This window comes from Talpa occidentalis, unplaced genomic scaffold (assembly GCF_014898055.3).
Source record: "Talpa occidentalis isolate TD23 unplaced genomic scaffold, MPIMG_talOcc4v2.1 talOcc4.8, whole genome shotgun sequence".
NCBI lineage: Eukaryota > Metazoa > Chordata > Mammalia > Eulipotyphla > Talpidae > Talpa > Talpa occidentalis.
Genome location: NW_023605194.1, coordinates 3,023,260 through 3,046,118, shown reverse-complemented (window position 1 = coordinate 3,046,118; position 22,859 = coordinate 3,023,260). Strand labels below are relative to the sequence as shown.

The window sequence follows — 22,859 nt, the reverse complement described above, 5'->3', positions numbered from 1 at the left end:
AAGCACAATGTAAGCAGTTCTGACACGGCGCGGGTGGGAGGTGAGGCGGCTCCTCCCGAGGCTATGCAAACACAGCAGTCGGCCAATTCCGGGCGCCTCCTTGCTGTCCGCAGCGCGTCCCCTGCACGCCCTGACACCGGCTACGTGGAGACGGGTTCTGCGTGACTTGAGTTGAAACAGGGAGGGACGTGCCGTCTATGGCTTTCCATATAAGTGACAAACGAGGCCGGGGCTAGGGCCCCCGGATGTCTGCACTGGGCAGAAGGATGGAGCCTGAGTCCAGCTTCCAGCCCTGGGCTCACACGTGGAGGGAGGCAGTTCTGGCCTGCTTCTCTTCTCACGCCTGGTCCTGACATCCCCGCGGACCATGATGTGACGTTTATAACCTGGGGGAGGCACGGGGCTCTGTCCCCCTCACTGAAGCAGTGCCTGAAAGGGAGGCGGCCCGGGCAGGGCTGTGGCACCGAGGGCTGGATAAGCATAAGCGAGCCCCAGCCAGGACGCCACGGCCCACGCGGGGAGGTGCGGACAGCACCCCTCTCCAGCCCTCAGGCACCGTCCTGCTGTCTGTGCGCTCGGAGCAGCTGGGACTGCGGCGTGATGCCTGGACGGGGGCCGGCCTGGCCCTCGCCGGTGCAGCTGCCCTCTGCTGCAGGCACCTCTTGCTGCGGAACCCATCCCAGGGGTGCAGGTGACCCCGCTGTGTCCTTGTCCAAGGTCCCTGCCCGATTCTGGGATGTTCAAGCAGCATCAAAGTAAAACCAGTGTTACGGACACATGTTGAGTGAGAAGCTGTGGCCCCACAGACACTTTGTTGCCTTCTTACTCTGCACCCCACACTCTTTTCTTAATATGCATTTATTTTACTGAGGTAACAGTGGTTTACCATGTTGTCTGCGTTTTGGAGGGACAGGATCCCCCCTCATCAGGGGTTATCACTGCACCACACCCACCACCACAGCACCCCACGTTTTTGCTTGCTCCCCACTGTGTCTGTGCCCTTCCTGCTCCCACTCTCCTCCTGGTGGTCTCAGTTCTACAGTCACATTTCTAGGGTTTGTCAGTAGTTTGGCTTTATCTGCCCCGTTGTTTTGTTTCTTTATATTCCACATAGCAGTGACACCAACCAGCATCTGTCTTCCACCTTCTGACTGATTTCTCTCAGCATTGTCCCTCTGCTCCATCCATGTTTTGCAAATAACAAGACATCATCTTTTTTAACAGCTGAGTAATACTCCCTTGTGTATATATATATATACAGCCTCTTCCTGACCCCCTTATCTGATTTGGGCACTTAGGTACTTTCCACAACTTGGCTGTTGTATCCAGTGCTGCAATGAAGATGGGAGTGTACGTTCCCCTTCAAATTAGTGTTTTTGTCTTCTTTGGATAGATACCAAGGGGTGGGATATTTTGAGAACCCTTCATACTATTTTCCACAGGGGCTGGACCACCAACAGAAGGTTCCTTTTCCTCCACATTCTTGCCAGCACTTGTCGTTTATGGTCCTTTTGATGTGAACCAGTCTCACGGGTATGAGGTGGGATCTTGCTGTGGTTTTGATTTGCATTCCCTGATGATAAATGAAAATGAACATTTTTCCCATGTGCCTGTTGACATCTGGATGTCTTTGGAGAAGTGTCTATTGAGCTCTTCTCAATTTTGATTGGATTATTTGTTTTCTTTTTGTTGACTTGCAGGGGTTCTTAGTAGATCTTGGATATTGGCCCCTTGTTGAATTATGGTGTGAAAATATTTTCTCCTACTTAATACGATGTCTTTTTGTTTTAATGACAGTTTCTTTCACTCTGCAGAGCTTCTCAGTTTGATATAGTTCCAATTGTTTTATTCTCTTTTGTTTTCCTTGCCTTTGAAGGAAAATCCACAAATCTCTGAATCCTATGTCAGTGTTTTGTACATTTTTTTATATGTATGTTATGGTTTCAGATCTTATATCCAAGTCTTTTATCCATTTTGAAGTGATTTTCATGTATGGTGTGAGAGAGTGGTCTAGTTTCATTCTTTTCATGTGGCTTTCCAGTTTTTCCACACCATTTACTGAAGAGGATTTCCTTCCTCCAGTGTCTACTCATGCCTCCTTTGTCACAGATTAACATTTCATATAGGTGTGAGCTTATTTCTGGACTCTCAAATCTATTCCATTTGTCTATAAGTCTGTTTTTTCATTTCAGTACCAAGCTGTTTTGATCATTATAGCTTTGTGGCATAGCTTAAGGTCTGAAATTGTGATAACACCATTTATGCTCTCTTTTGGGTCAGCATGTGTGCTAAGATCTTCTTGTGCATCATGTTAACTTGCTGGGTTCCCTGTAGGGAGAGAACAAAACTATCCTCACTGTCGATTTGTGTGTGCCCATGTATGTACATATATCCAAGCACATGGGTATGTGCATACACGTTTGTGTGAAGTGTGTGTGTGTGCATGTGCATGCGTGTGTGCATGTGTGTGTGTATGTATGTATGTCTGAGGAGGTCCTTCAAGCAAAATTAAACATTCCTAGGATGTAATTTTCAGTTTCAGGGTGCATTCATTTCTATTGACTTTATCTTTCGTAGGGGGTATGAAAGAGGTATCAGATACCTGATATTCCACTAGGAGAAAACTAATACCCTGCTTCTTAGAGAACTATCTAGACATTTTAGAGAAGCAGCCACACAGAAGGAACTTCTAACTTCTGCTGTCCTGGAGTCAGCTCACAACTGCTCTACAGAGCTAGGAGGTGTCCTACTCCCTGGCATGGTGCACACATTTGTATTGGGGAAATTAAGGCTCCACCTCAATGACTATCCTCTATGAATAAGTACTTTTAATTTCTAGAGTAAATGACTTGACAAAAGATTTGTAGCTCTGTTAAAGTCTGGCAAAGGGCACAGTACCAACTGGATCAGGCTGGGGGCAGAAGGTTTCTGTGGCTGAAATTCTAGTCATTTCCAGACTCCTACTCATGTTCTGGCAACTCTGTGATTACAACACAAGGGTTCAGCTTCAAACCGTGGCTCTGATGGTCTTGAATACTTGGAAGTGAAGTATAAGATAGCTAAACAACTCATCAAGCATTTGATGTACAACTATGTACAGACCACGGAGCCAGCACTGGTGGTATTCAAAACTGTCCAGCATGGCCTCTGTTTTCGTCCAGCTTACTCAAAATTCTGGGAAATGAGGCAAATAGTGAAAGACAGCTGGAGAGCACACCCAAGCAGGCACCGGCTGATCTGAAGAGAGACTGTGGGCGTGGGGAGAGAGAGGAGGGCAGTGATGGTGGGGAGGGAGCACGGGCCCCAGAGAGGCAGGGCGGGGAGCAGGCATAAGGAACGCACGTGTGGGAAGGGGCCCAGGGTTTTCTGGAACACTGGGGCTGACTGTGTAGTGGGGCGGCAAGTTTGGACTGGTTAAGCCAATGAATAGGGGCACAACCCTGTCCCTTCAGCAGGAAAATGTCACAAAGTTGAGCTCAACCGGTATATACTGTCATCAATTAATCTACAGGTCTGGGGTTCAAAAGAAAGACACTGCATGTCCTATCTCAAGTATATAAGCACAGCTGCCAACAGATTTATTTAAATGCACACACGATGATAAAGTTGTCTGGGTAACAGGAGGAGGAAAGGTCCTACCTGAACTGGGGCAGGGTGGGGACTGCAGTGTAGACGGGAAGAACTCGGTAAAGGTGATGGTGGAGATGTGCGTGAACCAATGGAAAAAGATAACAGGAGATAAGATATGGGCAAAAAATGGCCCTAGGGACAGAGTGATGACCCTTTTCTCGGAAACTTCAAGAAGGATGAAGAGACACCTACAGGGATACTGACTTCTTGATGCCAAGTTGAGTAATCGCTTAACGCCAATAAATTTTGAGGCTGTCATAGGACATCTGGGGTCTAATAGTTCTAGCTCTGAGAAAGTTCCCTGGACAACTCAAGGGAAACTGCCAGTATCCAGCCTCCCACACAGGTACAAAGTTAAGCTTTTATTATTATTATTATTATTATTTTTTACAGCAAAGAAATGTCACTTGATATTTAAATGAAAATGGTCCCAAACTGTATAAAATCATTTCTCTTTGGGAAAGAACTCCAAAGTGGTGCCTAAGAAAACCTTCTTTGTGGCAAGCCTCAAACCTTCAATCGCAAGCCCACCTTGCTGGACACGGCGCCAGAACGGTAGGAAGTGGGAGAATCAAGGCCTGCTTTATGGCCATCTTTGGAGCCGGTTTTAAAATAACACCATATAAAACCCTCATATATAATATTAACTCTTCTCACCCTTTTCCTTAGGCAAAACAGCCCTGATTCCACTCAAGCACATTATCAACTGAAGCAGCAATGAGAAGACTTTCACAGCAGCAGAACTGTGAACCAAGTCCACTCCCACCTCACAGCCGTGCAGACCGGGGAGCTCTCACCAAGAGACAGTCACTGCTCGGTATTTAGGCAAGAGAGACCCCTGGGGAAACCCCAGCGCCCCCACGAGTCCTGAGAAACTGATGTGTTTTCTGGCTCCAAGTCCTCAGGAACTGATGAAAAAGTGAATCATTTAAGACGAGGCTGGGCTGCAACCTTGAGACTAGATCACCAGCCAGGAACGCTTGCTGGTGTCTAGTTCTGGTACGAGCAATGATGTCCACCATGAATAATGGACATGGGACTAAAAATACCTCTCCGGTCAGGGTGTGGGAACAGACGGATGACACAGCACGCCGTGGTCAGCTTCACTGCTGCTCTTGTGCAGTCATTCACCAAAACCCCAAGAGTTAAGAGCCAAGCCTGCTTCCTGTGCCCCCACAGGAGCCAGTGACTCAGCGGTGGCTCTTTGAACATGGTCATTTTTTCAAACCAAAGACTTGAGGATCAGGAAGATCTCCCAGAGCCACGAAGACAGTAGGTCTTGGTGGAAAATTGCAGGAGAAAGTGTGGGAAGTGGGTCTTTGTCCCTGGCCCTAGCCCCGGGGCCAGAGCCCGTCCCTGTGTATTCCGCTTCAGACCACACCATCTCCTCTCAGCTCTCCTCTGGATCACCGGCTTATGGGAAGACCCAGAGGCCACAGTTCACATATGCTCTTCAGAATAATGCCTGCTTGAGCCAGTGCTGAGACCCTGGGTGCTGAGTCCCTGGGTGCTGAGTCCCTGGGTGCTGAGACCCTGGGTGCTGAGTCCCTGGGAGCTGAGTCCCTGGGTGTTGAGACCCTGGGTGCTGAGTCCCTGGGTGCTGAGACCCTGGGTGCTGAGTCCCTGGGAGCTGAGTCCCTGGGTGCTGAGACCCTGGGTGCTGAGACCCTGGGTGCTGAGTCCCTGGGAGCTAAGTGCCTGGGTGCTGAGTCCCTGGGTGCTGAGTCCCTGGGTGCTGAATCCCTGGGTGCTGAGTCCAGGTAGGTGCTGGGACTCAGATGTGAACCAAACCAGCCTCTCCCCACCTGTCCCAGAGCTCCCCACATACAGGTGAGCACCTTGGAACCACCATTTCCATCCTTTCTCCTGCTCCCCCGACTCTCAACTGCCACATCACCCTGGGGTGCCCACACTCAGGAGTCCCCACCCCAGGCAGCTCCACCATCTTTTGCAGCCACCACCTCAAAATCGAACCCATTTTCTCCACTGCTCCCTGATGGCACCCACTGGTCCACGCCACGCTGGTGGCCAGTCATCCTGCCCTAAGCCCGGCCTGGACACATGGAAAGAGATTTCCACATTTTTGACGGCTCCTGAGCATGCTTCACGAGCAAGGCTTGGTTCTGAGCACTTCCCAGGCATCCAGCTGTCTCCTTCCGGCGCCCCCCATGGCCACGATCACCACCCCTCCCTCATTTAGTCTGAGGAAACGGAGCAATTATGCTGTCTGCCAGAGACCAGTGCTGTGGTCCCGAGTCCTGCCACCTCTAGGCGAAATGCCCTGTCTTGTCCCCACTGGGCCTGGAAACAGCTTCTTATCATTTAATCAGTGCCGCCTCCTGGTCTGGCCACACCTAGTGGTCAGTAGAGTCCAGGCCACAGTCACAGCTCCCTGCCAGGCCACCACATGGCACTAGGTGGGGGTTGCACAGTCAGCAGGGGAGATGGCAGTCACTCCGTGAAGGCTTGGGAGACCACGGCCGGGCGGGCCGGCCCACAGCACATCTCACAGCAGGGCCCTCAGGTTCCAGCCGACACAACTGCTCTTGGACCACCCAGCGCTGCGCCACGTGCCCAGGACACGGCCCACCGCCCCCTTGTCATGGCTGGGTTAGCTGCAAATTTCCTAAAGTCAGAACCTGGGGCGTGGTGTCCACTCTGCTTACACAGGGGCCGATGCCCGGTCGACAGCGAATGATCGTTAGTTAGAAGAACTAGAGAGAGAAAGCCTGAATGCGTGAAGCTGGTGCGTGGCCAGTGCTGCCTCCCCCCAGGGGGGCTGGGCTCACCCAGAGAGACCGCAGCAGCCAAAGGCCCCTCCCCAAATGCAAGCTCTTCAAAGCCTCACCCCAGAGTGTGCAAACAGGGACCCCAACAAACCCCCACAGCCCACACTCCCGGGGCCCCCATGACTTAACAGACGGCGGTGCAGGAGGTGAGGCTGGAGGGCACACAGCTCCCCCGCCGCTGGGGCCGAGCGTGTGGGGAGCTCAGCAAACCTCCCACAGCGAGGGTTATTAAAAAGGGACTACGCAGCTCAGACCTGGCTATTTTATCATTGTTACTGAGACATTTGCTTGTCTCAAATGTTAATAAACAACATTTCTTAAAGATTTTTTTATTTATGCATACAGGAGCTGGGGTGCAGGCCAGAGGTGTGGGGAGGGGGTGGGAGGATTCACCAGAGACAGAGTGGGGAGCAGAACAGGCAGATCTACTGAAACACACTGCTGAGGGGAGCAGAGGGGAGACAGGAGAGGTCTGCTGCGCCGTGTGGGTAGCTCCCCGGTGGCCCGGGATCGAACTTGTGCTGCAGTGGCTGGTGATAGCTCGATAGCGCTGTCTTTAACCCCTGTGCCACCGGGGAGGCCCCTAATAAACAAATTTTAGTCCATCAAGATTCTTGCATTTTTAACAGCATTTTCCTGATGATTTCTGAAGGGTAGGAAATTAAAATAATGTCCCGAGTGGGGACAAAAATATCTTCTTGGGATTTTGAAGTCATCACTAGTTTCTCTCTCTTTCTCTAGCTGAATTTTTCTGCAATCACTGTAGAATTACATGCAGTTGTGAGGAAATAATCCGGAGAGCTCCTCGAGTATTTTTCCCAGCAGCACCACTTCTGCAGAGTTCGGGCGTAGTGGCTTCACAGCCGGAGGGGGACACTGAGGGACCCGCCGTGGGACGTGGACTCCCAGTGGAGTCTCTTCCCTCGGTGGCCGTGGTCGATGGGGACTGGACTGCCCTGCTGCCCAGCACCCACCGCCCTGTTGTTCTCACATCTGCTGACCTCTCGGTGCCTCCAGCGTGGCTGGCCCAGGGCCAGGAGCTCTCCACGCAGGGTGTCCATTCAGCACCACAACCCCCTGCCTCCTCCTCACACTCTGCCTCCCCCACACTCCGGCCTCCCTCTGCTCCCCGCCCAACTAAGAGACATGGTTCCTTTGCCCGAGAGGTGGGATATGACTGAACAGGCCTTTCAGACACTCAGGAGGCACAGGGACTGTCCTGCTCGGGCCCGAGCACTGTCCCTGCCCCTCCCCGATCCCCGGTGGCCTGTCCGTGTCCCAGGCGAGCCCGTCTCTGCACTTTCTCCCTCGGCCAGCCCCGCCCCTCCCAGGACCCTCCCGCAGACATCGCGGGTCTTTCCATGCCCTGCAATCAAAGAAAGCTCTCGATGGAGGGGGTGCTGGGGCTGTGGCCCCCCGGGTGAAGATGGACACCTGAAGGGGTTCAGGGCCCGGCAAGGATGGAGCGAGCGCCTGCTGCCCAGCTGATGGCCCTGGCCCACGGGACAGACGGGGCGGGCAGGGTGGCTCTGTGGGCCCCGGCGTGTCTGCATCCCAGGTTGGGACAGGCTGCCGAGGACGGCGACTCCCAGGGATGATGCCCCTTTGGGCCCGCCGGCCGGCTCCGCACCGCCCTCACTGCTGGAGATGGCCTGTCTCGCTGCCCTCCCCGCCCCTCCGGCCAGGGCCAGGGGCTGCACAGGAAGAGCCGTCTGAGCAGTGTTGACATTTACTGCAATTTTTTAATAAGCGAGAGTGCGAGAGACAGAGACAGAGAGAGACAGGGAGAAGGGGGCGCAGCCCTCACGGCTGGTCTGCAGCCAGGGTTTCCATCTGCGCGCCCGCGGCCCCGGCCCTCATGACTCACGGGGAGGACGCGCTCCCTTCAGCATGATTTATACTTGCTTATCACCGGCCTGTTCTCTGGGGGAAGCTGTTCTTCCAGCTCAGACCACGTAGGACTCGCCACGAACCGGCTGCGTGCATGTGAGGGGGCGGGTGATGGCGCTGCCGCCGGGGAACCCCGCTGGTCAGGTCGGCTCCCGCAGCTGCGTGCCAGGGGCCCACCCCCAGAGCAGCGCTGGGGCCTGGTGGTGCCGGGACTCGCTGCCCCCATCATTAGATATGGTCAAGCCTCAGTTGCCAGCTGGTGGACAGGGGCAGGAACGGCACATCCCACGGCAGGCCCGAGGACATGCTCATGCGGCGAGCCATGCTGAGCTTGGGGGACGTGCGCCATCGAGAAGCCCCAGCTGGACGCGGGCCACATAGCCACTGGGTGGCTGCGGACCCCTCCCGAGCGGGGCTGGCGAGTTCTTCCCCTGGTGCCCATCCCCGCCCCGGGGCCAGTCGCGTGCTGCACAGGAGCCCGCCCACCCCGGCAGGTCTGAGTCCCTGGCAGCCAGACTGAGCCAGTCCCCTCTGCCCCCCAGAGTGGCGGCCACACGCCACCTTCTGCGGTTCGCTCGCCCACCCGCTGGCTGCTGAGTGCTCCCCACCTGCCCTGCTCCCCCCGAGGGCCCACACTCCCGCGGACATGCTGGCAGGCGGTTCTCCGTCCTGACCGGCACCCGCTCCCTGGACACGTGCGTACAAGGCACAGGGAGTCGGGGCTCCAGGGAAGGCCAGGGCTGGTGACGCACGATGAGGCGTCCTGGACCCAGGCTCGGGGGGGCCCACCCCAGTCTGCTCACCAGAACACTTCACTGAGTGCAGTTCTGGGGCCAACGTGTGCCCTCAGCTGCTTTGTCACTTTTTAGGGGAAGGAGGTCCCCTGAGTCAGCAACGTCGCTGGCCCAAGAGAATCAGAAGCAGGAAGACCCGCTTGGTGCCGTGAGAATCTGCCAATGTGGTTCCCACCGCCCTGCTCCGGGGCCGCGGGCCCGCGCTCCCAGACGGTACTTAAAAAAATAAAATACCGACTCTTTAAATAAAACTCTTTGCACAATAATGAAAGAAAAATTGAGGAAATATGACCTGCTGTGGTAATCGCCTAAGAATTATGCCGCATATACAATACCACGGCCGCTTCACGAAATAACTTTCATCCATCAACCCAGATGGCAAGGAAATAGGACGGTCCCCCTTTCAGAGGGGGGAGAACAAAGATAAAGCCTAAAATCTCTAAATGCACAGGTTAGAATAAAAATAACCGGCCCTTCCAGGGACTCAGGAAAGGCAAAATAACAAGTTCACAAAGTTGAATAACAAGTTCACAAGCTCCTAGGGCTCGAAAACCCTCTTTTCCCGAGTTTTGTTTACTGAAAGGGGTGGCACGCGCTGGCCTCCATCACAAGACCAGAAGTCACTCATTTATTTATTACGTTTCATCTGTGTAATGAGGGGCGTTCACGGTGGTGGCTGTTCCTGGGGGTGCCAAGCCGGACGGCAGGGCCTGGGGCCGGCTGGACACACGGGGCGAGGGCGGTAGGTGAGGGAAGGTCCTCTCAACCTCATAATGGAAGGTGCCAGAAAGACCTTTGGTTATCGTGTACCTATGTTTGCGTTTTCACACACGCACTGTGGAAACACCGAGAGAATTTACTTTGGTGATCTGGTTACCGATGTAAAATGTGCTGCAAGAGCTGTTCTTTTAATGTGGCTTTCCCCATCTCATAACTCACAAAGTTTTTTTATCTGAAATTTTTCTCATTGTCAGAGTCCTCTGCAGTTTCCTGGATTCTGCATCCTCACCTGCTCCGGAATGCTTTGGGATTCGGGAGCTCTGTCCTGATTATTTCTGAAGCTCCTCCCCCTCACTCAGCCTCTGTGAGCCCCTGCTCCCAGCTGCTGATTCTCCTGTGGGCCTGGATCACGGCTGCAGGGGCCCCTGACACCCACTCCTGAGGCCCCTCTTTTTAGGTGAGTCAGTGCGTCGCACTGAAAACACAGATTTCAACCTGTCCCTGCCTCCTTCCTGCCTCAGTGGCTCCCTGGGATGTGCGGGAGAGGATCCGAGACACATCACAGGCTGGCGGGGGTCTGGTCTTTGCCAGTCGGTTCTCCCAGTTCTGCTGGGTACCCCCCGCTGGCATTCCTGCCCCAAGCTCCTGCCCCACCTGGGCCTGTGGGTGCCCAGCTGCCCGCCATGCCCGCCTCTTCATCCACCAGCTCTTACAGGTCACTGTGCACCAGCCTGTGGCCACCCTAACCCTAACCCCTAAGTCTAACCCCTAACCCTAGCCCTAACCCCTAACCCTATACCTAACCCTTACCCCTACACCTAACCCTAAATCTAACCCCTAGCCCTAACCCCACACACCTTCCCACCGTCTCTGTCCATGCTCACCAGCACAGCCAGGGTCTGGACAGCTGTTCACACCTGCCAGGAGCCTTCTGGGGGCCCGACCACGTCTCCTTTGTTCTCCAGGGCCGCCCCGGTCTGCACAATGCTCGCTGCGTAGCTGGCCAGACATTTGGCCGAATTAATAACAGCTGCCCCTGCTAAGATTTAAGGGGCCGAGGAGGCCCAGGTGAGGCCACGGCCATTTGCGAATGGCAGTACGTGAGGCCTAGCACCCAGGGTGATCCGGCGACCCCCATTCTGCAGACATCAAACCGAGGCTGAGAGGCCATTTCCTAGATTCTCCCAGCACAGCCCGGGCTGCAGCAAGATTCTCCAATTTCCAGCCCCGGGGCTTCCAACTTACCCAGTAAAATAAACAAGCTTCTTGGGTATCCAAACCAATGTGACCCTGAGCAAGAACAGTTTTAAAAACAGATTTAAAAAGATTGAAGGGACCAATCGAATCTGCAAAATAACAAGTTCACAAAGTTGAATAACAAGTTCACAAGCTCCTAGGGCTCAAAAACCCTCTTTTCCCAAGTTTTGTTTACTGAAAGGGGTGTCACGCGCTGGCCTCCATAACAAGACCAGAAGTCACTCATTTATTTATTACATTTCTTCTTGACTTGAAAGTCGTCCAGCGTGTGCTCCCTTCTGAGGCAGCCGTGCTCACCGGGGAGAACACGCCTAGCACCGGACGCCGTGACAAGCCTGACACCCTGATGTCTTTCGTTTTCCCTGACAAAGGTCTGCAGGGACCCCCCGCACTGTCTGCACCAGGGTCAGAGGGTAAGCACCCCACGCCGACCTCACCCAGGGAACACAGCCCCCTCTGAAAATTAAACCAGGACAACCGACCTGACCCAGAAGGCTAGAAAGAGTATCAGAGCCCTCAGAATACAGTTTGGTGGGCAAACAAAACACCTAACAATTGTTTTTAAATGAAAAGGATTGAAATGGCGCTTGGCCGTGGTAGTGGGGGAAGCAGTGGCCGAGCTCAGTGAAGGCCCTTTCTTGGAAGGACAGGCTAGTAAATTCAATGAAAAATGGAGGTTGGGGTGTCCACTGCAGTTCCCCTACACAGTGAGCCACTTCTGAGGTCTGACACTAGAAGGCGTGGCTGTAAGCAGGGGAGCCTGGCTGACCTGGGGCCTGGAATGGGCCCAGCGAGGTCGGGAGCTGGCGGGGTCAGGCTGGTCAATCAACAAACAGGAATCAAGGAGGGTTCATCTGACACCATCACAGAGAAAGGCACTGATGTGGAGGCCCCCCACTGTCCTGGGCCAGACACTGGGCAAAATGCCCGTGAGAATCCACATTTCAATCCACCCAACTCGGGAAGGCGTCATTCCCATTATACAGAGGAAGAAACTAACTACTTCAGTCATAGGGCCTCCTGCCAGTCTGCTGGGATTCCTACCCAGGCACCGGGGAAGAGGGGAACAAACCTACCCCAAAACACTCTTTGTGGGTACAAAAACCCCAAACAGTGACTTATCTGTCTGCCCTGCAGGGTCCATTTCAATGGATGTCAAAATAAACCCTAAAATCAGCATCCCTGCCTTTGTCCCACCGCCATATTTGTTTTTAAAATTATTGTCAAAACATTTAGGATCAGGATGTTAAGGTTGTGATGCCCTGCCAGTGTGTCAGAGGCGCCCCGGCTTCCGTTAAATGCCAGGGCCTCCTCTGCTGGACCTGCCCCGGGTCTCCATCCCACAGCGTGGGCGCCCCACGCTCCTCTGTGTGGCCCTGAGCTCCCCCCAGCACCCGCATCCTCCTCAGGATACGCCAGCGGGTTAAGTCTCCCAGTAGGCTGTCCCGGGGTGCAGGGAGGCGCCCCCAAATGCTCATGTGTCGGGGACAGAGCTCGGCCAGCAGAAGGATGCCCGGGGCGGAGCAGGCCCGGTGTGGCGAGCACCAACGCTGCGGGGATTGTCTAACCGGCCGCGAGGCTTCAATGCAGCGTGGGCGCCACGATTCCCTGTCTGGATCTAAGTGTAATTTCTCCCAGTGCGATTTGTTCAAGGATTTCCTCTGGGTGATGTAAGCGCATATTCGAGCTCAGGAAATCACCGAGGCCACCTGAGAGTGGAAATGTGCCCCTGGAAAGCCGTCTCGTCCACCGGAGAAGGCGCTGTTACCCCCAGACCACGGATGCGGGCGGCCCAGGGACCTTCATGAGTTTGTCTTGAGTCACAAACTTACAAACACCAGAGATTTCGTGTTTCCTTCCCCCGGCTTCACTGCTGCTCTCCTGGACCACATGAATTTTCTTTGCTCTTAAAAAAACAAAAGTAAAGCAACGCCAGGCTCACATCCCACATCCCCAAGCAGGAGTCTGCCCAGCGGCTGTCAGCGGGGGCTAGAATCGCGGCTTGAAAACAGAGTAAGAGGCGGAGCATTAGTGTGGGGGGGAGATTCTGTACCCCTGATGTGTCTTTTTACCATCCTTGAATCATCTCTGGGTTGTGACAGGGCATTAGCCATTAATAGTAGTCTGCCACTTATATCAATAATTATATTACATTCCTATTTGCAGAATTATTTTAGAAAAAGCAGTCATTCTGAATAATTTTCTAAGCAAATTTCTAATTTATGGTCCCGGTTAATAAAGCAGACTTCTGGATGAACACGTGTTCACAGAATGCGGGGGGTAAGGTCATCAAATCATAACCATCAGCCTATTTTGTAAAACAGGCTCGACATTGAGCACCCCCAGCCTTTGTGACCCCCAAGAGAGACCTGGCCTGGGCATTCGTTGTTGAAGGTCACGACCCTGGCACATTAAGGCTCTGGTGAGCTTCATAATGGGAGCCATAGGGTGAACCTAACCCGGGGAGGAATCTAACATCGCAAAAAGGAGACAAGCAGAAGCCACCAGAGCCCTGCTGTGGCACAGGAGAGTCCTGCCCAGACCCCAGGCCCTGCATCTGCTCAAAACTGTAGCTCTAACGCCAGGGTCACTGATGCCATTGGGCCAGGGGAGGGGGCCAGCAGCACCATGGGTGAGGTCAGGAAAATCTAGCACAGGGAGAACGCTCCGGGCCAGCCACTGGCTTGCCTCAAGGAGTCCAAGGTTCAACAGCAAAAGCAGAACAGTGTGTGGCGGGGAGCGCCCACCTATTAACAGAGGCTTGGATACGGCACGGACGCGAGGTGGGGGAACTGGCATCTGACTCAAACGATCCAACAGCCCAGTCTTTCAGGCTCTTGGAGAGCGACACCGTAGAGGCAGGAATGGACACAGGGCAGGTTTTCTGATCCAGCAGACCGGGTGAAGGAGACGTCCTGGAGCCCTCAGTGGCTTTTCAGGCTTTTATTGGGATTTACCAGGCACACGGCAGGCAGGGGTGCTGGGGGGCTGGGGGGCTGGCTGTCCTCCCAGCCCCCAGCCAATCCTCACTCTCTCTGGCTCTCTGGCCTTCTCTCTGCTTCTCTTCTTCTTCTCTCGGCTTCCATTCGTTCTTGGCTTCTGCTGGCGTCCCCGCGACGCCGCCTTATAAACTCAGTCTCTCAGCCACTTCAGGTGCACCCACTCCAGGTGCCGCCATCAGGCATGCGTTCAGGACCGCAGGGTTCCCGCATCTATCCTGATGGCGGGAGGGCAGAAAAGCCTGATGCTTTTTCCTTACCCTTCAGACACGTATGGCCTAATGACACAGCCTAAGTGACCAACGAAGAGTCAGAGGTCACATACACATCGTGGCCTTTCTGCTGAGGGCGTCACAACCAGGGGAGGGGGAGACGCCACAAATGCACCTGCACAGCCTCTGCACGTAGCTGCCGGCCACACCCCGCGCAGGGATGAAGAGACGTCACTCCGACGCCCAGAGCCCACCCGGAAATGGAGGGGGTGCAGCATCCTGCAGAGGAACCCCGAGGCTCAGCAGGATTTTATCTGGAGCTTGCAACGCCCGCACGCACGCAGCGTGAGCAGTCAGGGGGCCGCGGTTAAACACAGACATTCCCTCCCCTATCAAGTGCCCGTTTCCAACCCTGGTCAGTGTAAAGAGGACCCGGAAGAATGCCACAGGCTCCAGCTGGCCCCACTGGGAGGAGGCTGATCGGAACCCGTGTAGACACTTCCAAGTTAAGCCAGAAAACCTCTAAAAATGGTGTTCTGACCTTTTCCAATGTCCGTGTAACTTCAAAGACTGAGATGAAGCAGGAAGCTCAAGGGAATTTAGTTCTTACACAGGAAATAAAATTTAGCCCAATTAGAAAACTCCTAAATGTTAAGGCTGAGAGATTTCAGCTGAAAGGGGAAGGAGTTTGGTCTCGGTGGAAGATCCCAAGCCCCAGGCAGCTCACGTGGGTCCGGTGAGTCAGCAGCGCTGCTCGGAGAACTTTGTTTCCCTTCACCAAAGGGCAGAGGTGGCTCCTGGGCCAATTCTGACTCCCTAAAGCACACGATGGAGCTGACTGTGCTGTGAGAATTAGCCAGCCTGAGGAGGTGTGGACACTCCCTATTGGAAAGAACATTCATTCCATGGTGATGCATCCACGAAGACAGAAACCCCAAGCCAGAGGGTCTGGAGGGCTGGCCTGGCCCTGTTGTCCGCTGGGCCGCAACCCGCCTGCCGTGATGTACGTGCTCACAGAGCCTCCTGCAGCCACGGAGCAGTCGAGCTGAGGCTACCATGACTGAGGAACTAAAATTTTAATCTTATTTAAATTAATTTAAATACAAACATGTGCCAGTGATTCTCCAATTAAAGTATGAATGTAATTCCTTGCAGAACGTGTTAATAATACAGTCCCCCGGGCGCTAGATTGGAGATTTCAGTTCAACCCAAAGAACTGGGCTTGCAGCTGCCTTTTTAACAAGCTCCCCAGGCAGACTGATGCTGGTGGTCCCCAAGCCATGCCCTGGAATCGAGGGCCAGCTCCCCACCCCCCACCAGCCCGGAGGCAGATGGCAGGCAGGACACGGATCAGGACAGGGGGTGAGCAGGCAGGCACAGGTTTGCCCCAGCAGACCCCACTAGAAATGACAGGCAGCACTGTCAAGGTTGTGGGTCGTGAGAGCCATTCAGAAGCCCAGGGCCAGGGCCTCGCCCTGCTCCAGCCACCCAAGGCTCCTGCTCTCCAGCACCCCCCGCCCTTGGCTCAGCCACAAACATCCACAGAGCCCAAAGAAATGCCATAGCCAGTGCCAGCTGTCAGCCCTTCACAGGAGCCTCTAGACTGGGGGTGTGGACATTTGCTTCAGCCGGAACACCCACCTTCTCCCAGACTCTGAGGACCCATGTCTTTGTGTCCCAGCCACGGGCCAAGGGCGTGGCTCTTGGTCCTTCCCACGAGCTCTCTGCTCTGATCAAAGGCATCACTGTTCTAGAGGTTCACGTCTAAAAGTCACCCTGGCCATGCTCCTTCCCCTGGGGCCTGCCTGCCGGTGCTCGTCACTTTCTGTCTATTCTCCTTCCAGAACATTCCCCAACTGTCCACTCCTTTCTGCAGACTCCCCCTGGTTGGCGTCACCATAGCCTCTTTTCCACACCCACTCTCCACTCCCCCCGTGGGGCCTCCCCTCCTTCAGTGGGGCCTCCCCTCCTCCAAAGTGGCTTTTTATTAATCTTTGGAACTCACACAGAGTATGATAAAGACCACCCAGTGGCATTTAGGGAAACTGAGATAAAAGGTGGAAGCAGATAGCCAGGGGCCCGAGCCGGGGCTTGGCCTTCACTGGAGCCAGTGGACCTAAAAGGTAAATTAAGCTTCTGCAAGAGTAGAAGCAAAAGCAATGGTGCTCCATGCACAGAGGGGCAAAGTCTCGGCTTCCCGTGGATGGCAGGAGTGTGGGATGAGGCCCTTATAACAACAGGAACCTTAGGGACCAGCATGGCCATTCCCCCCTCCTCCAGGGAGGGAGACGCTGGGCCAGCATCAAGCCATGCAGGTAAGACCCCACCCATGTAGGAGCCTGCAGGGTAGAGTTAAGGGAGAGTCCGGTGAAATAACGGATAACACCAGAGCCCCAGGAATTTGTTGGCGCAAACCCAACCCCAGCCATGACTTGAGCTCTGATCTCTCACACCGACTGCACCTGCCTTTGATTACAATTTGCAGATGAGGAAGCAGAGAGAAGAGAAGCAGACAGTTGTTGGAAGCAAAGCTGAGTTGCAAAGCCTAGCCCCATCTCACCACTGAGTTTTCATGCTCCGAGCGAAGCTGTCAAATCAGGGTCTTCCCAGAGATGGAAGCCCGGGTTTGATAAGCTTAAAAGGCATCTCTGCTACCGTTCAGAGTGAATGTCGGTGAGAAGTGCCCCTAACGTGGGGTCTGGAATTCGTCCAGACTGAATGAAAGCCAACGCCAATGTTCCCCTGGCCCAGGGACACCCCACCAGCAAGGCTGCAGGCCACAGTCTTCCCGAAACTGCCTTCTCCTGCCAGGAGGCATGAGGCCTGCACCCGACCACACATGGCTGGGGCGACGCGTGCAGTGTGAGCCACCACCGGCACTTTAACTTCGGAGCCTGCAAAGCGGGGAGCCTGGCAGCAGCCGCTGCGTCCATCAAAGCATTTTTTTCTTTTAGATTTATTTTTACTTATTTTTGCATAGAAGAACTGGGGTGTAGGCCAGAGGTGCAGGGGGTGAGAGGATTCCCCAGAGACAGAGTGGGGAGCAGAACAGGTGCATCCACTGAATCCACTGCTGAGGGGAGCAGCCGATGAGATGGGAGAGGTCTGCTGTGCCCTGTGGGTAGCTCCCTGGCAGGGGATGGAACTCAGGCTGCAGTGTCTACCAACAGCTTGATAGTGCTAAGACTTAACCCCTTGTGCCACCCGGGAGGCCCCCAATAATTCTTTATGAGTCATGTGATATTCACTTCAGAGATGGGACCAAAAAAATAGAGAATCAAAAATTTTCATTTAAAACTTAGGGGAACTACTTATTCCTTTGGAGGAAAACCACCTTATTTACCGGGGCCCTAGAAACCATATAAAAAATAGAATACTTTGACATGCCCAGAGAGAAAAGAGATTCCAGACAGTCCCGAAGTCCTCTGGCGCCACCAGGGAGGCCCCAACAAAGCATTTTGCTCAAAGCTGCAGCTGCACAGAACACCTGGTTTCGAGACCTGGCCCCAGCGTCCAGGGGCTGCTGTGCTGTGGGAGCGAGAGTCCCGCCCAGAGTCCCGCCCAGAGAGTCCCGCCCAGGGTGCCCACACAGGCACCCCCATGAGACGCTCCTGGGGAACTCTACATTTCTCTAAACACTCAGTGACAGCCCTGCAAACAGATGTTAAATGAATACTAAAAACCTCAACATTCCTCTTAACCACTTTCAAGTCTTGACAGTAGAATTTTCCTTCAAAGTGAAACCCTTTCCTAGTTTGAATAGTGATATTTTCTTGTGCAACATTAGAAAAGCTTCAATGATCTTACTGCTCAGAGATGCATGGGCACGTGTGCAAGTTCAAGGTGAAAAGGGAGCAACGTGGCCCAGCCTCCGTCACGTCGCCCAGCTTCCAGCAGGCCGCGACCTTGGTTGGCATCAGGAATTTTTATTAGGAAGAGAAGGCACCCCACCACCGTCTTTAATTGTTGCAGGGGCTTCCTCTTCACAGCTGTCAGAGTTAATTTCATCCACCCCTCCCAGATGTTTGAGGTCAGCGTGCAGCACAGAACGTCTGTGAACACGCCAGTTCCCGTGTGCAGGCACCGAAGCAGGTACCAGCCCTCAGCTGCAGAACGGCCAGCTCGCCCCTGCCTGCAATTTGCCTTTGGGTTCTCACAGCTTCATTTGAGTAAGTTCTCTAGCTGGATCTGCTGGGCCAAAGGCCACGCAAATGTCAGCTTCTATTCTGCACCGGATGCCAGATTGCCTCTTGTGTCTAACAGCGCTGAGCTCTCCACACACACACACCTCTCACTCCACCTATCAAATGTTTGGTATTCATCGTCTCAAAAATGAAGTCCATTTGGAACAGACCCATGACTTTTTTCTCAAACAAATTGTTAAACCAAAGTATTTTGGGGGGATTCACTATTAACATAGTCACATTGGCAAAGTCTGATTATGCAAATGTTATTTGAAACAGAATGGAGGCTGGCAATGGCCCGAGCCGGGTCGTTCAAATTAAGCTCCAGAATGTGGCGGGAAGGCATTAAGCACTAGATACTTTCTGAAATGTATATTGACTGTGAGGTTGATGAGAGAAATAAATCCAGGACGGTTTTATGTTGTCAACTTTTCTAATTTTGAAATTATTTGGGGAAAGGCCCAGAAGTGTACGTGAGCTAATGAACGCTCCTTTTAAAATGATCTCTGATACAACTCAGCCCCGTCTGACAGTCAGTGTGTTACACCATCCGCGGGAACCGCTTTGGGAGGGAGTCGTGAACGGAGCTAGTGACCACTTTATGCACGCGGAGAGCCACACTCAGAAGTGCAAGTCTGTCTGGGAGTGTGTCCAGGACCCAGCTCAGCGAGCACCGTGCGCTGCCCACAGCCTGAGACCAGCCAGGACGACAAAAGACGCAGCGCCTTATTTATAAGGAGAAAACCTACGCGAACCAGCCCATCTCCCGCATATCAGCCAGACTGCTTGGTAATGGGGGGGAATTTTTTCTTGGCTCTTTGTTCTTCTTTATTCCCCACAGTTTCAGATTTCCCTCACTGGCTTTATATTCCTTTTACAGGAAAAACAAGCCACTGTGCGTTGGACTGAGTCTGTTCCCATCCCTCCGCTGCAGCTTCTCCCGCTTCAAACCAGCCTCGCTCCTGCCGTTCCCACATTCCCCCCACAGGCTACCGGGGAGCCCTCATCGTGAAGAAACCTCCTAAATCTAGCTGCCAATGTGAAAATCCTGTCAAGGACACGCATCGCACCAGAAGCCTTCTTTTGTTTTGCTCTTTTAGAGGACACCGAGTTTCATCCACCAAGACATTTTCAAAACCAAACACCAACGGCAAAGTACAAAGGTGAAGAGGAAAAAGCATGAGAATATTTGCTGAGTCACATCAAAAACAATATCCGGACATATCAAAGCATATCAAAAATTTCCGTTCAGCATCCTGATTATCCAAGATGAGTGCCTGCACCTCTGGTTTAAGATCAAGTCGCAAAAAAACTAAAATTATTTACTGCTCACTGAAGTTTTAAATAATTTGAGCTAAACATGTAAATAACAAGAGCTAAACATGTAACAAATATGACAGGGCAGGTCAGCATCCCAAGGAACAGGTCACGCTATTTTACATACATTCATTTTAGATAGTTTTAATTTTAAATGTATATACCTTGCTCCCTCCCTCGCTCCATCCAGCCACCTGTCCACCCACCCACCTACCCATTGCTCTGTCCACCTATCATCCATCTATCCATCTATCTGTCTATCAATCAGTCTATCAATCAATCTATCTTATTATCATGCTGCTGGCCATGGCATTAGCTGCCAAAGGTGAGACCTGACTGTTGACTTTCTTGCCATCTGATTGCTCAGAACCTCAAAGGAAAGCAACGGACACAGGTCAGTGACCAGGCTTGCCTACCTGAGACTCAGAATCAGATTTTTATGACTTAATGTCCCTGGCAGAACTCATTCCCGCGAGACTGGCCTATCTTTACTGTCATTCTAACAACAACAAATCAGACTTTCCCTGATGGATAGAGAACAGGCCCTGTGGTCCTAGGAGGGAGCCGCTCCTGCTCTACATCAAACAAGACTCAGGAAATGGGTTTCTACCTTTAAACACACATCGCTTATTAGCAGATTCTTTTCTGGTCTCTCAGATCTGAAGAGCCCGTGGGGATGGCCACAGCGTGTGAGGGATGACAAGGGTACGCCTGGAAGTAGATAGTTTTCTACTGGAAGGCTTCGAAAATATGTGATGATATCCATGTGTTCCAGGGAAAAAATATAAGACCATTTTCTGGAAATTTACATGATTTTGCAAAAAAGGGCCAAAATTTAAAATAAAAAGATAAAATAAATACTTTTTACCACTGGAGACAAGCTCTGAAAGATAAAATAAACTCTTGGTATTTCTTAGAGAAAAAAAGAGTTTCTGTCCACTTGAAACTCTTTCTCCTTATGTAACCCAGGGATTGCCAAAGGTCGCCTCATTACGGAACACTGTTATTTGACCAGGAGAGGGGATGCTTAAATTCGACCCACGAAAAATTAGGCTCTGAAAACAGAAATAGCAGAAGTACGAGAAAAAGCTGCTGAATCACAAAGTTCCCTTTTAGAGGGATAAAATTCTTTGTTTTTCCATCAGATCCTTTTTTTTTTTTAAGTTAATTCCAGTCCCAGACCCAAATTTGGGTCATGAAGCCACGCATTCAGCTCTGCTTCTCTAAAGCCAACAGAAACCGCTCAGCGCTTCTCAGCACACATTGCCTTCACTTTCTCAATCGTGCAAGAAACAAGAATTCACTTGACTTACTCATTTCTTTCCAGGTTTATGATCAGTTCTTTGCTTTCCAGTTGTATTCGAAAATTCAACACTTCTGGGTGATTCTGAAAGATAAACAGCAGCAGTCAGTCAAAAAACATGGTGCTTTGACTTGCCAGTATCCTCTGGAGGTGTATTCACGGGGAGAGAGAAAAACCCCTTTTCTTCTTGGGATCGTTCTGCGATCCCTGGTGGAGGAAACCGGGACAAGATTCTAGAAAATCCTCCTCGCTCCCCGCGGGCACTGATGTGCACACACTTCTGGTGCTGGTGCTCCTGTCCTTTGCCCACATTCTCCTGGCACCCCTTCTTGACTCCACCTGCCCCAGAGTCATCTCTTGGGGTGCTTGCCTCCCTGCTGTCACACCCAGTAACCAACTTAACCCCAACACTTCCAAGAAGACTTACCTCCCCGATCTGAGTCCAACCTCCCGCCCCAGCCCCCTCCACCACCCTAGGAATTCTTTCTTGCAGTCCCTAGTCCTTTCCTGATGAGGCAGGATTTCCTTCCTACTACAATGACTCAGTAGGTTGATGTGTGGGTCCCCCGGGCATTGTGTCCACGAAGGCACCAGACAAAAACGGCAGCTCTCTTAACACTGAGAAGGAAGGAACCGATGAGCAGGACAAACATCCTATGGAGCTGGGGCCCTAGTGCTGGGCAGACACGCTCCTTTTTCTTCTGGACCCCAAGAAACCCACTTGTGCCTGTATCGGTTATCAGGGAGCAAGCCCCTATATTCTCCATTCTGCCCCAGAAATCCCAACTACTTTCTGGTCCTGCCCTGAAACATACCCCAAGGCAGCGCCCCCTAACCCTCAGCCGTCCTGGCTCTCCCCCACAAGCTGGTGAGTACACCACAGCCCCGCCCGTGAACCCCAGCCTCGATTCGGAGTCCTTGCCCAGCCCAAGACCTGTCTGCGCCCCAACATCATCCGACAAAGCCTCCGCTGTTTCCCAAGCCCCCTGCACCCCCCCTGGTTCCGGGACTGACGGGCAAGTCCCTCCCCCGCCCCCCCTCCAGCGAGTCTCACTGGGCCTCCCGGGGGCGCGGGCCACTCCCCACGACAAGGGTTTATTTTTGACTTGAAAAATGTCCGACTCAATTTTTTTTGTGCTTTCTAAATGTCTTACATAGAAAATACATTATTTTGATGTTAGAAAATAGTCACCTGCATAGAGCCCATCACAGGACACTGCACTCTGTGTGCAAAAATAATTAAAGAAAACTACACTCGCATATGCAAATGAATATGTTGGTTCTTAGGCTGAAATGGAGGGACTACAGGATTTTAATCCTGTTAATCGAGGTAACATTGGTTACAAGGCTGCATATGATTCAGGGGTTCACACCTCTACAAATGTATTTGATCATACCCCACCAGCCCCCCCAGGAGGGTGGGCGCACAGGGGGTCAGAGCCCAGTGGGCCTTCCTGGAGGACAATAAAAGTTCCTAGTGTTTGTTTCTGAAAGTGAGCGCTGTGTTCATCCCGATGGCGTGTTGAGACAGGCGACCCAGCAGCACTGGGCCCTACGGGGTCCCCTGCTGCTCCTGGGTCCCAGCTGGCGTGATGCAGCCTGATGGTCCAGCCATGCGAGAGGGCAGGGGAGGGCCCCCAGCAAGTGATGGGGTCACCCAGGCAGGACCAAAGGCCCTCCCAGCCCAGGGTGGAGAGGAAGGTGTCTCAGCAGCTTCAGAGCCAGGAGAAGGAGAGTCTTCTCGGGTCTGCCTTGACACCACGT

General features: G+C 52.8%; 1 protein-coding gene across 1 annotated transcript in view; it reads right to left on the bottom strand.

Moving 5' to 3' along the window:
• Nucleotides 1–22,859, bottom strand: part of ADAM12 (ADAM metallopeptidase domain 12) — a 251,932-nt gene that overhangs the window by 164,751 nt on the left and 64,322 nt on the right. Inside the window, exon 3 of the mRNA XM_037496121.2 lies at nt 21,106–21,179. Coding sequence (XP_037352018.1) covers nt 21,106–21,179 — 74 coding nt within the window. The remainder of the gene's footprint in view (nt 1–21,105; nt 21,180–22,859) is intronic.